General features: G+C 34.8%; 1 protein-coding gene across 1 annotated transcript; it reads left to right on the forward strand.

Moving 5' to 3' along the window:
- Window positions 1-9157: 9157 nt before the first annotated feature.
- LOC137837531 (protein MITOFERRINLIKE 1, chloroplastic) lies at window positions 9158-10632 on the forward strand. The gene has a single exon (XM_068646549.1). The coding sequence runs from the start codon at window positions 9306-9308 to the stop codon at window positions 10404-10406; it is 1101 nt and encodes a 366-aa protein (XP_068502650.1). The 5' UTR covers window positions 9158-9305; the 3' UTR covers window positions 10407-10632.
- The last annotated feature ends 3747 nt before the right edge of the window (window positions 10633-14379 follow it).

The raw sequence follows: 14379 nt of genomic DNA on the forward strand, positions 1-14379 counted from the left end.
GATTACCGGCGAATCCAAGAGAAAGGATCATGGTAAGTTCAAACATCCAATACCAAGTGTCTACAGCGGGACCCAATGTGTATGAACTCCCTCAGTTTCTCACCACCTGATATCTTAGTCTATATAACTTAGATAATCAGTGGAGCTAGATGATCTCTGTTAAACATAGGCTTTCATACTTAATGTACCATCAACCAACAACTAATACATTATCCCAAATGTATGATATCAATTTCATACAATTTTCATCATTCATATATGATTATATCATTCAATCACATAACATTTAAAAATCCATAACATTTAAGAACCTTTACAACATCAAAAACAATATTTAACTTCCAAACTATCAAAATAAAATATTTATACATGTTCACCCAACATAAAATCAAACAATTTTATCAAATAACATCCCTGCAAGAGAAATTGAAAGTTGGGACCACGTCCCCTCCACATTCAAATCTTCTAGCCTTGGGTGCTAATTCAAAAATTAAAGTTATCTTCCCATACATGAAATTTCATTGATGGAGATTCTACCTCAAATAGAGGGGAACCAGTCCAAAGTTTAGGAACCAAAAGCAAGTTATCCAAATATTACCAAATTTTAGTATGAGCTTAATCAAGTTGAGAGAAACAGTTTTCTCAACTGATCCCACTAAGATTGATGACTAAATCATAGAGAAAACATAGAAAATAATTTTTTAGAGTAAAAATGAACTTACTCTGTTTGAAAATCTGATCGGGTAGAAATGTAGCCTGACTCCTCAGCTACATTGAACGCGTTGATTCTGAGTCCGAGGTATCACAATTTTTCAATGACCAATAACTGCTAGATTCGAAAGCATTGGAGTATATGAGGACGACATGGTCAAAGTATTTTGTAACCATGTATAAAATCTTAGGATAGATAAATTATTAGAATGACATATAACTTTTTCATATATTAGAAAAACTTTTTGTAGAATGTTATAATTTGTTGTATGTATTTTTCATATTTAAATAATGATCTTAAATGATTTTATTTTTTGGAAGTTGAATATTTTATGTAGGTTTGAGGTGTATATATATAAAATAAAATATTTCTTTTAAAAAAAACAACCACATATAACAACGGTTGCATCTGGAATTGTCTTAAAAAATCCATTTTTTTAAAAGGCACACTTATAACGACGGTTCTAAGAGAGGAACTGTCTTTATTTTTTTAAAAAAATTTAGTTATTTAGTAGTCAAAGTAACGACGGTTGGTTACACGTGTCATTATAATTCATTTATAACTACGATTGAGAAACGTCATTATAAATGACTTATTTATAACGAATGACGGTTCGGAAATCGTCTTTATATATCCTTTTTAATCGTCGTTAATGTACCTTTTTGTACTAATGTATATTCTCCCCTTTTGAAAAAAACTTCATAGTACATTTGATCTTAGTTGTGTTTAAAGAAATTGTCCAGTTTGAGGTTAAATTAGAAAATGAGCACTTCAAGACGATCACAAAACAAGAGAATGAAAATTTAGTACAAATATGTTCAGAGGAAGAGGTGAGGGGAGAAGTTTGGGATTGCGAAGGTAGTAAAAATCTAGGATCGGATGAATATAATTTTTATTTTATTAAAAAATTCCGGACAATCTTAAAAAAAACTCAATTAATTTTTATTTTCATGACATATGTAAGTGGCCAAAAGGTTGTAATGTTTCTTTCATAGTCCTAATACTGATAACCTAGTGTTTGGACAAGTATAAAACCTATATCCTTGGTTGGGTGCATATATAAATTGTAGCAAAAATCTTATTTATAAGGTTGAAGAGGGTCCTACAAAATATTATAGATCAAAGTCAATAAGTTTTTTGTGGATAGAGAGTGGTTAGTTAGTGTGTCAGTGGCTAATGAGACCATGGAGGAGGTTATGACCAATAGGAAAAGATGCATCCTACTCAAGGTGGACTATGGAAAAGCGTATGATTGCATAAGATGAGAATTCCTTTTTTATATGATGCAATGCTTCAATATGATTTGGATAAATTGGATAAAGGAATGACTGATGTCTTTTACAATATCTATAGTGCTTAATGAAATTTCAATCTCCGAATTTACACCATCTAAAGGCCTAAGACAAGGAGACCCCCTTTTCCCTTATCCATTTTTTTATAGTAGAAGAAGATTTAATGGGTTTAACTAGAAAAATAGTACAAACACTATAAGAAAGTAACAATTTAGTCATTGAATTCAGTCACCGAAAATGAGTGGTCGCAATTTGCGATTGAAATAGCCACTAAATACACTTAGTCTCAAATCTGCGACCGAAATAGCAACCGAATGAATTGTTAATGAAGTTAGTTAGTTTAGTGATTGAATCAGCGACCGAACATGAGAGTGACAAAACCATTGGTCACTAAAGTGGTGACTATTTTGAATAAATTGGGAAAAATATATATGAGACCGAATCAATCACTGAATATGTTTCTTTTTTAGCCACCGATTTCTTTTAGTCGCTAAATGTAATTGTTTATTTCTACTACCGAATCAGCCACCGAATATGTTTATTTTTTAGTCACCGATTTCTTTTCGTTCGCTAAATCTAATTGTTTATTTCTGTAAATAAAAGTGTGTAATTTCTTCTATTAAAAAAATATTAACTACTATTCTATAAATTTTTAAACACCGTCCAACCTTAAATACGTTCCAACAAAATCCAAAACCTGAAAAACACTAAAACCCAAATTTCGTCTCCAAAGCGTTTTCCAAATTTCAAATCCCTTTGAACTCCTAAACCTACTCCCAAATCCGCCCCACACACTAATAGTCTTCTTCGAACGCTTCCATGGTTTGATTCCTCTCCGATTTCTTCTTCCAATTTACGTGCTACTCAAGCTCATGGTAGTCGTCTTCTTCTTCTTCGTTCTTCTTCATTTTTCCTTTGATTTTCTGATGGTTAAGATTTCTCACTTCTCATTTCTCATTTCTCACTTCTCACTTCTCACTTCTCACTTCTCACTTCTCACTTATCAGCGTTGGGATAATCATAGTTGGGGCTTTTGTTGCTGGAACTCATGCATTACAAGAAAATCATGAAATAAAAACCAAAAATTTATTGTTAAATAATTTGTTGTAATAGTAACTAAATTATAGACTATTTTAGAAACTAAAAAAAATGGTTTCAAAATTAGTTTATATTATTGTTAAATAGTTTCTAAATTGGTATCTAATTAGCTACCAAGGTTTTAACTACCAATTATTTAGATTCTAAATTTGGTAGCAAAACCCTTGGTTGCTAATTAGGTATCAATTTAGAAATCATTTAACAATAATACAAACTAACTTAGAAACCAAAAATTTATTTACTCTCTAAGATGGTCTCTAATTTAATCATTATAACAACTATTTTTTTTAAATTGATTTTTATTTCATGATTTTCTTGTAGTGATGACTTCACTTGATTCTTATTCATATTCAGTTGTATTTATAGAAAACATGTTTAAGGCATTATACCTTGCTTCTGTTTCTCGTATTGGTAAGATTTCATCATTTTCTTCTTTTATGCCATTCTTTTCATTCTTTTACCCATTATTTCTTCATTGAATTTTGACTGATTTACATCTTTTCATAGGTAAATTTAATGGCCTTAACAATTTTGGTATTGTATGGTGCAACGGTAAAATTTAGTGATCTTTTGGAGCTTTGTTTAATCTTCCACCTTATTTGTTCTGAGCATAATCATTGCACTTTTCTCAATTCTTGTTTTCTATTTAGTGGTGATTTGTGGACCAATCTTGTTTCTCTGGTCCTTACTCAAAGGAGACCTCCAAACAACACTAAACTTCCCATCCTTCTTTTACCCTAGATTTCAGGTGCTTCTTTCTTTTGTTCTTCTTGTACTTTTATACTTCCATCACAAACTGATGGGAAAAACGCACACGGAAGCAACACACATAATCACGAATACTGCAGAAAAATAAACAACACAAGATTTAACGTGGTTCGGTCGCCAACTGCAACCTACATCCACACGGGCAACTATTAGGTTTTCATTATGTCTAGTTGCACACCAATTACAAGTACAATGATCTCTTTAAATAGAGATAAATAGAGATAATAAATGGACACAATGATTAAACTCACTCACTAAAATATGGTGTCTACTCAGCCCAACCCAATTAGTCTTGGCTTCATACCCAACACAAACTTCTTTCTAATCTAATATTCATAGGTTTTTAATAGAACTACAACATATGTTTTTGTCATTCATTTCCTGTTATATAATGTCATTTTCATTATGTCCGTCTATTATGATATATAGTTTTTGTAGGCATTTATGAAATTGGAATCTTGGACAGGTTGTGATGCTTCTTTATTGTGCTTTCACTTTCTTTATAAACTACATAGTAGTTTTGAATACAACTATCAACTCGGCACTTACACAGGCAATTTGTGGTAATTTAAAGGTAAGTTTTTCCCATCACTTCTTACTTCCATGGAGAACTATGTTACTTTGCTCCTTGAAATTGGGAAACCAATCTTCACCCCTTCGTGAGAACCTTACTATAATCCCTGATTTATGCATATGGTGTTTACATATTGCTTTAAATAACTATATAGAATCTTAAGAAATCGAACATTGAAATTGATATTTTTTTATGTTGTGAAAACTCTAGAGTTTGAGAAAAAAAAAAATGAACACGAGTAAAAATGAACTTCGTATATTATTCACTGGGATCAATTTCAAGAAGCTTTATATCAATCGTAAAGGATGTCTTCACCAACTGACACAACTAACAAACTAACTGTAAAAGATCAAAGAAAGAAAAAAAACTAAGAAGCATATTTGTTAACACATTATAATTTGTGTTCTAATTATGCATGCAATCACTGATAGATTTATGTGCACATTTTCAAATTGTTTAACTTGCTATTTCATTGGTTGATATCAGTTTAAACTATGGAATCTTGAGGAGATTGTTGCCTGAAGAGAAGGTGGAGGCTGTGAAAGGTCTTTCACTCACTACTGATGGAAATGGTGTGTTTTTTTATGTACCAGCTGGAGATTTAGATACATATCTTAGTGGTAAAGCTTCACTTGACTATTGAACTGGAATTTTGTTCATACTTAAAATTTCACATAAGTTGACTTAGGATTTGAGTTTTTCAGCACTAGAGTATGGGAAAACATTTCTGCATATAGCTTTTTATCTTGGTCATGTTTTTCATTGAATAACATTTGTCCTTCAGGTAAGGAAAATGCAACTAATGTAAGTCTAGAGGTGTTGAAAGTCTTGCCCTGTTGCAAACAGAGATGGTGAGTTTTCGCTCTGCTCCGTCTGGTAGCATTGTTGCATAGCTTCCACGTGGAAATGAAGAAATAGTTGATGTTGGCTAAGCTACGGAGGATTCAAGTTAAGATGGATTCAATGTGTCCACCCATTAAGCATGCTCTATGTTTTACTGTTTTGTTATTAATACCTTTTTTTGTATTTTTTTTTAAATTTTTTGACGGGGAAGCTTAAGTTTAGTTTTTTAGTATGTTCTTTGACTTTCACATGAGAAAGTTTTATGTATTAGTATATTTATATATGCTATATTTTTTACAATATGAACCAACAAAGAAAACATTATGAGCGTCTTCCGTTCGTTAATACACTGATTACATAAACATAAAACATATCACAAAATTAAATGTTTACCATACTATTGTGAAAGAAAATGTAGAATGAGACCGACATGATCTTAATTCTTAAAAAATTGACCATTACAAAAGAATAATTGTATTTTTAAACATTTTAATTCCTAGATATATCACCGATAGGTAGAAAACTTCCAATAATCAATTTGACTTCATTTCTTAAATTATGTAATTGAAGTTTATTCTTATTTAGCTTGATTGAATTTTTGGTATTTATAAACAGATTTGAATTTTTTTTATATAAAATGGTTAAAATACCATTTTAAATAGGTATTGATAATTAATAATACATATAAAAATAGCTACTAAAACTGATTTGATGGCTATATCTACAAAACTTTTGTTTAACAACCAAAACAAAAATCGATCGTTGTAATTAAAAAAAAATATTAAGTCACTGAAATCAAATTTGTCACAATAGGGGTCTGCATTTAGCCACCGAATTAATCACCACAAGTTTTTTTTAATTAATTATTTTAATAAATTAGCGACCGAAAATGGTGGTTGCAATCATCTTCTATTTCAGTCACCGATTTTTTTTTATAAAAACTTGGTTTCTAATTTGGTTTTTGAATTTTGGTGACCAAAATTTTTGTGACTGATTTAGCCACCGAAATTTCGGTTGCTAGTTTGGTTCTTGAATTTTGGTAACCAAATTTCTTACGACTGATTTAGCCATCGAAATTTCGGTTGCAAATTTGTGACCACTTTATAATTTGGTCACTAAATGCTTTGCGACTAGAGTTTTCGCTTCCATCTTTATTTGGTGGCTGTTTCGGTCGCATATATGTTTAACGACCGATTATAGTGTTTTTAGCGATCGAATTTGGTGGTCGCTAAAAGTGATTTTTTTTTTTGTAGTGAAATAAACTTTCTACAAAGGGTAAAAGTAGGGAATAAGCACTGGCGCATAAATGCTAATCAAATGCGGTTATTTTACATTTACAAATGCGGCTATAAAGCCGCAGTTGATCAGCATGCAGTTGTAAATCAGAGAAATACAAATGCGGTTATAGAGCCGCATTTGTAAATGCGATTTACGAATGCGGTTATTTGAAATAGCCGCATTTGTATATTCTTCTGAATGAGCTCGCATTTATATGTTCTTCTGAATGAGCTGGGGTTTTAGGGGCACGTTGTTGGTGAAGAGTGGAAGGGGAGAAGAGGAAACACGACAACGGCGACGAGTGCGGCGGCGAAAGCAGTGGCGGAGCGACGAGAGCGAAATGCGACAGCGGCGGAAGCAATGGAAGAGTACACCTTCAAAATGCAGAGCGAAACCCATTAAAAACGAAAGCAATATGGAAAGCGAAAGCCATTGGAGTTCAATGCAGTTGTTAGGAGCAATGGAAACATGAGAATGAGGGGCAATGCAGTTACGTACCTTCGAAAATGCAGAACTTCGCAACCAGAGAAAACGAAGAACAGATATGAGTGCAAACGGAGAATGAACGAAACTGTTGAGCGCCTAAAATTTTTAGGGTTAAAATCATTTACAAATGCGGCTAAACTTAAAAACCGCATTTGTAAATCAAGCTTTTTGATTTACAAATGCGGTTATTCAAATAACCGCATTTGTAAATGGAAGCTCTTGATTTACAAATGCGGTTATTTAAATAACCGCATTTGTAAATCAAAATAATTTCAAAAATGCCACCGCGATTTTTACGAATGCGTTTAAGCGCTGAACCGCATTAAATAAGGAGCGTTCTTTTCTTATTTTTGTACTAGTGAAGGGTCTACTGATTAATGTGTTCCAATTTGCTGATGATACATTGTTCCTATGTAAGAGAGCATCCAAAATGTGATGATCATGAAGAGTATGTTAAGGTACTTTGAACTCACTTCAGATTTAAAAATGAACTTCTCTATAATTAAGATTGGTAGGAGAGGAGTGCAGGTAAACAAGCTCCAAAGATTAGCAACAATCCTACATTGTGGAATTATGGACTTGCCTTTTAGATAACTAGGAATAAAACTCGGGAGAAATCATAAAAGGGTATCTTTTTGAAATGATGTTATAGGCAAAATCAAAAAGAGATTATCTATATGGAAAGGTAAACATTTATTTTTGGCGGGAGGGTATACTTAGTAAAATCAATTATCACATTTATATATCCTTCTTTAAGATTCCAGAAATGGTGGTAAAAATAGTCAAGAAGACCTAAAAGGAATTTTTGTGGGACTAGGGTAGTCAAGGTAAGGGATGCCATAGGTGAAATAGGATAATATTTGTAAACCTTTAGAAGAAGGGGTTTGGAAATCAAGGATAGATATGGTAGTTAGAGAACAATAAATAAAATAGGGGAAGTTGTAAGAAAGAATCTAGGTGGTGGAGTGACATTAGAAAAGCAACTAGTCGTGTGGGTCATGAAAACTGGTTAGATATGGAGTGGAATTTAGGTAATGGAATTTGTAATAAGGTGATATTTATGAAAATCTATTATGTTTGCTAGATATCTGGATGCAAAAGATATTGTAAAGTGGCTGTGACATACTCATAGCCTGCTAACAGTCAAAACAAGTAGTGATTATTAGGCAAGAAAGTTATAGGATCGTTGATCTCACCTAAAGGAGGGATTACAAACCATGTGTAAAGGTAAAGGTAGGTGGAACACACCAAATTGTAACATTCAAATCTGAAGTCAAAACCTGTAAACAACATTACCATCAACAGAGTTATAGATCATGTCATAGCCATTAACAAAGTATAATAACTGAGCTGTAACATGCCAGCACGCATAGCAAAGGGAAGGATATGGTTACATATGCAATGCAGTCTCCAGCTATTAGATATAGGTTGTACATGTTTGTAATAAAATAACTGGAAAATACCAAGGTGTAGGAATATATGCATGTGTTAAGGCTAAACATCTTCATAAGATTTTTGTATAATGAAAATTTTGTTTGTACAATTTCAAGAAACAATACAAAAAAATGTGGAAGGTGTTCTTTAATCTTGATTTGGAATTGTACATGACTGTTCTTCAATATCTATTTTTCAAAATAATTTTTATTATTCATAATAATATCTCATCATCATCTTCAAACAATCACTCGAATAATATTTGAAAATATTGTAGCCATAGTATTTATTTTAATTATTTGATGGTGCAACTTTAGATATCTTCATCATCTTAAATTTAATTATGACATAAAGAATTGTATTAGGTTATAGACAAAAATTATAACCTACTAATGTATTACTACTGAAATGTATATGTATGAAATTTCGTTTTTAAAAAAAATTTAAAGAGAGATACAGAACTGAGAACATTACATTTTTTTTAAAAGGGCTTAGATAAAAAAAAAAATGTGTATTAATAACACTATTTAAACAATTTTATATTTATCGTTTATTTATTTTTATCAAAGAAAATAAAAACACTACAGAAGACAAGTTAAAGTATTTTTCACCTGACTGATGTGAGACAAAGTGTTGCAAAGTGCAAACAAACACGAGCCGAGTCACGAATTGCGGTGTGATTCCCTTTTTTTCACCATTTGTTTCAACCGACTAATGTAGTTTTACAGAAGCCCAAACGACGACGTTGTAGTTCATCTTGTTCTGCATTTGCAATCTCAATTCCGCACCTCAGAAACAATACCACTCTCTTCACTCTCCAATGGAGGCCAGGGTCTCTTCCTCTCTGGGCCTCCCTTCTCCGAAGCCCCATGAAATCTCAATCTCCACAACCCTCTCCGACTTCCCCTCCCTCCTCACCCACTTACCCCCCTTCGCCTCCACCACCTCCGTCAAATGGCCCCGCCCCAGCCCAAAATCCCAGTCCCTCAAAACCCTCCCTCTCTTAGACCGGGCCCTAATCGGCGCCGCCGCAGGTGGCCTTGCCGGTGCATTCACCTACGTTTGCCTCCTCCCCCTCGACACCATCAAAACCAAGATGCAGACCAAAGGCGCTGCGCAAATTTACAAAAACACCCTCGACGCAGTCGTGAAAACATTCCAGTCCAGCGGCCTCCTCGGCTTCTACAGCGGCGTCTCCGCCGTCATAGTCGGTTCAACCGCCTCATCCGCCGTCTACTTCGGCACCTGCGAGTTTGGCAAATCGTTCCTTGGAAAACTCGAAAATTTCCCCGCCGTCCTGATCCCCCCAACCGCCGGCGCCATGGGGAACGTCGCCTCCTCGGCGATCATGGTACCCAAGGAGCTCATCACACAGCGAATGCAAGCCGGCGCGAAGGGACGCTCCTGGCAAGTCCTCGTCGAAATTCTCCAAAACGATGGCGTTATGGGCCTCTACGCTGGGTATTCGGCAACGTTGCTCCGAAACCTACCCGCAGGGGTTCTGAGTTATTCCTCCTTCGAGTATCTAAAAGCCGCGGTGCTGCAGAAAACGGAGAAAAACTACTTGGAACCGGTTCAGAGCGTTCTGTGTGGGGCTCTCGCGGGGGCCATTTCGGCGTCGCTTACGACACCGTTGGACGTGGTGAAGACGCGGTTGATGACGCAGGTGCGCGGCGAGGGGGTGGGTAAGGTTTCGGCGGTTATGTACGACGGCATTTCGGCGACGGTGAAGCAAATTTTGAAGGAAGAAGGGTGGGTGGGGCTGACACGTGGTATGGGGCCAAGGGTGCTTCACAGCGCGTGCTTTTCCGCATTGGGGTACTTCGCTTTTGAGACGGCGAGGCTTGGGATTTTGCAGGAGTATCTGAGGAGGAAGGAGTTGAGTGAAAGACAAACTCAAGTTTCTGTTTCTACTGCCTGAGTTTGTATTTTCACTATTTTTGTTCTTTATTGCTCTATTTATGTTCGGATTTGTGTTTTGGGTTTTCATTGAGTTACTTCTTGTAGAATGATTCAGTAGAAAGTATTTGTTATGGATATTGGGCTACTGAGGTGGCATATACAAATGTAGGGTCTTGAATGTTGTTTTAGTTGCCCTTTTGGTTGAAATTTGTTAATGGTTACACATAAGGTGATTACAATACTAATTGTTGTAATAGTTTTCTTCCTCTGCATAATGCTGTTTGTCAATTCCAAAAATACATGTTGGTGATGGTCAGGTTCAGTGGTACCATGCTCCTACAGGAAGAAACCTGGTTGCTGATTCTTTTGCTGGATACAGGCTTCATGCTTAGGTTTCTTTTAGGAGTTTTGAGGCTCCTACTCATTTAATACTTTTAGTTCTTTTGGGCTTTACCTTGTGGATTGAGTTTTGTTTATCATCCTCTTGTGTCTCACTAAAAGAAATGAATATGTCTGTTGAATTGAAACTTGTCCGAACCTGAAATAGAGATACTTTTTCATGTGGCGTACAGTCTATGTTTTAAAACTCCAAAGATCATTTCTGTCCATAGATCATAATTATGTTAATGTGTAGGATGCTAAATTATGTGCCAACATTTATTTCTTATTGGGGTGTGTATAATTTTTTTGGGATGAGGGTATTAATGAGAGAGGGAAGGGTTGTTAATCTCTTAATTCTAGAGTAATTAAAATCAATGAAAGGTAATTAAAATTTTATATGGTCTATTCTTATTCCTTTCATTTTAAAAGGATATTCACATAAGAAAATATTAATTTCAAATGAAATTTATTCTCCCTTTGTGCCTCTTTCGTCCAAATATGTTTTTGTGAAGTGGTAACAAAGTAAACAATGTTTCACATTTCAGGTATATCACAAATGACTTTAGTTCCGGCTTCGGCCTACAGTTCCAGCTGAACTATTAAATAATTTTCAATTTAATCAAGCCTCGTGGTTTTTTGTTTTAGTAGAGTTCCTTCTCAAAGGCGATTCTGGGTTTTGAATTGGTTGAAGAGGTTGTCCTTTGAACCAGTACAAAAAAAATTTGTGATCCTTTGTTTTTCTTCAATTCTTTTATTTATAGATTGTGTCTAAATATAAAAGAAAATCACGTTAATATAAGGGTGGATATTATTTTTTGTTTTGGAAATATATTGGTTGCCTAATCTCCGTGTTTCCATACTATTCATCATCGGCTTTTGTCCAACCTATGTCTCAGATTTTTACTCGAACTGATCTCTTAAGTCATGGGCTTCTTTAATATGGAACATCCCACGACAGCAGAAGTAGTATACCACAAGTAGTATGGAGTAAGCATGTACAAATTACTCTAATATTATTTTGATAGAATAAACTATAAATTATATTGTAACTCATCCCTATCAAAAGTGGAGTTTTCTCAAGAATGAAGGGCAACTTATGACTAGAGATTCTTAAGTTTGTACGTTTTGGAAAATTATCAATGTTGCTAATTTGCCATGTAATAATATCTTAGTATACCATTAAAAATGGTCAGATATGAAAGTTGAGAAATCATACTCTGGTTTTCGTGAGGGAAAATCACTGTGTAGACTACAGAGCACGGGTGAAGAATCTTATCCTAATATCTAACTAAAATGGATACTACATGCCTTATCCTCTAAAATTACTGAAGTTCACTGATATCAACAGTAGTGATGGACAATTTGTGGTTCTACTAGTTTAACTGGTTTCTGTCTTCTTGAGAGGTTATGTATTGTTTCTGACTTCTGGGTTTGCATAAATGTTTCAATTCTTTCTTTATGTTCATTACGAACATGTGGAGTACTTTTTTCGGCATTTCAAATAAATGTATGTCTAGATAGCCTCGGTAGGGGAACAGAGGCATTGGAGCAGTAGTTCAGTACAAACGAGAATATCTTTCCAAATAATTTATATTAAAGCAATAACTTTGGCATTGTGTCAGTTTAATTAAACTTGAAAAAAGTGTTCTCAAAATAAGTAATTTTTTTTAAAAAAAATCACTTATCAAATAATCAGATAAGATTTGTTTTTTTAAAAAAAAATTACAAAACTACTTAAAAATAATAGATTAGTTGGACCAACATAAAAGAACACAAATCTACTTATTTTATTTAAAATAAAACATTTTTTTTAAAATAAACAAAAACAAACTTGCTCATCATGAAAACAATGCTACGAATAATTTGATAGGTCATTGTTGTTTTTAATCTGGAAGGCACCTTTTAATGCAGTGAGGAATGGTGATTTTTTTATCGTGCACCAAAGAAATTCTCTGCTTGATAGTGGGAGACTAATTCTTGAGACATAGGGATTACTGAAATGAGTATTGTTTCTCTTAACGAAGTGTTTTTTTTTTCTACACATGGTCAGTGATGGTTAAGAACAGTTTGTGTTAGACGAAGATCGGGTAGGTTTTCACCTGTTGTTTCAACTGCATGGCTTTGAGAGAACTGTTTTCACTTCTATTCTGAATGTGAATCATAGTAAATTGTAGCAATTCTTGACGCCAATGCTCGATCTTCTTCCTCCTCTTCTTTGCTCCAAGTCTTAGTGGCTTCTAAAAATTCTTATGTAAAGCAAAGTCACTTGCTCACCTTTTGTATTCCACCAAATGATATGCAAGTCCACCTAGATTGGTGTCGAAATAATTTGTGCCCTTGTTCCAAAATCATTGACCTCGTAGTATTCTATGATTCAGACTATCTAATTTTTCTACTCCTTTTTCTTGATGAACTAGTTCACATTATAACCGACTTACCTGAAATATTGTTTGTCAATGGAATCAACCACCATTCTTTAGAGTTGCTTGTCACCGTTTTAGTTACAGTTATACTTTTTGAGTTTTGCATTGTTATAATTGTATTAATTTTGTCTTCGTCATGGTAATAGATGGTTCTCATTACATGTCGCATACCCAAAAATGCTCTTATTACAGCACCTGTAACAACAATTTCCGACATACCCAATATGAGATTATGCCATGCAATTATGTTTTGTGAGACAATTCTGCATTTGTCTTGCCCTAGAAGCACTATCTTAATGTAATTTCGGACTTACACTAGATGGTTGAATTTTGTTCATAGAAAGAAAGGGTGTGGAAACCTACAATATAAGATAGGAAGCAAATGGCAATGCTATGTTCTTAGATTTTGACAGAGCATATGAAATATGCAGATCGAGACATGAAAAATAGGATTAACTAATGTTCTCGCCAGTTGACTCGATCACCGGTTGACTTGAACGGTAGTCTCTAGCTCGCCTATCTCCACCCGAGAATCGAACTACCTAGGGTTGAAGAACTTCTCGCCTGCAAAGACAAAGGGCGCCTTGACGACCGTTTGCACTCCGACGCTCAAGTCAGTACTGGGGCAAAGAAATAATAAGTGAATAAAGTAGTTTCAATCTTCGAAACGGTACTTGCTAGGGTTCTTACCACCCTTTATATAGGTTGTAACTAGGGTTACTTATGTTATGTTACCCATATATAGGGTTCCTGGGAGAATGTCCTGGCGCCACTATCACACAATCTTAGCGTAATCTGGCACATAGGACTTCCCCTTTCTGGAGTGCAATGACTAACAGTATGGCCGCCAAGGTACCAACTCATGCACCAATGCTGCGGGACCATCTGTTCTATGGGTGCCCTAAGTATTCACATGCCATGCATGCAGTCTTCCCTTGGAAACCCTAACCCTAACGAGCCTCAGCGCCTCCAAGGAACACTTGCTTGTGTCGTACCTGAATGTACCTTACACACCCCATGCATGATCCTCTCGTGACTTAGGTCTTTTTCTGGTATCTGGATGTTAACTTCATGTTAGCTTATACTACTTGTGGGACCCAACTTACGTGGCCCATCATTACTATCAGTCCATAGATGTCCAACGTATTTCTCTCAGGCTGATGACCGAGGTCTGACCTATACACAAGC

The sequence above is a fragment of the Phaseolus vulgaris genome, chromosome 4 (assembly GCF_000499845.2).
Source record: "Phaseolus vulgaris cultivar G19833 chromosome 4, P. vulgaris v2.0, whole genome shotgun sequence".
NCBI lineage: Eukaryota > Viridiplantae > Streptophyta > Magnoliopsida > Fabales > Fabaceae > Phaseolus > Phaseolus vulgaris.

Coding starts and splice junctions, on each gene's coding strand:
- LOC137837531 (XM_068646549.1), top strand. CDS start 9,306: ATGGAGGCCAGGGTCTCTTCCTCTCTGGGCCTCCCTTCTCCGAAGCCC.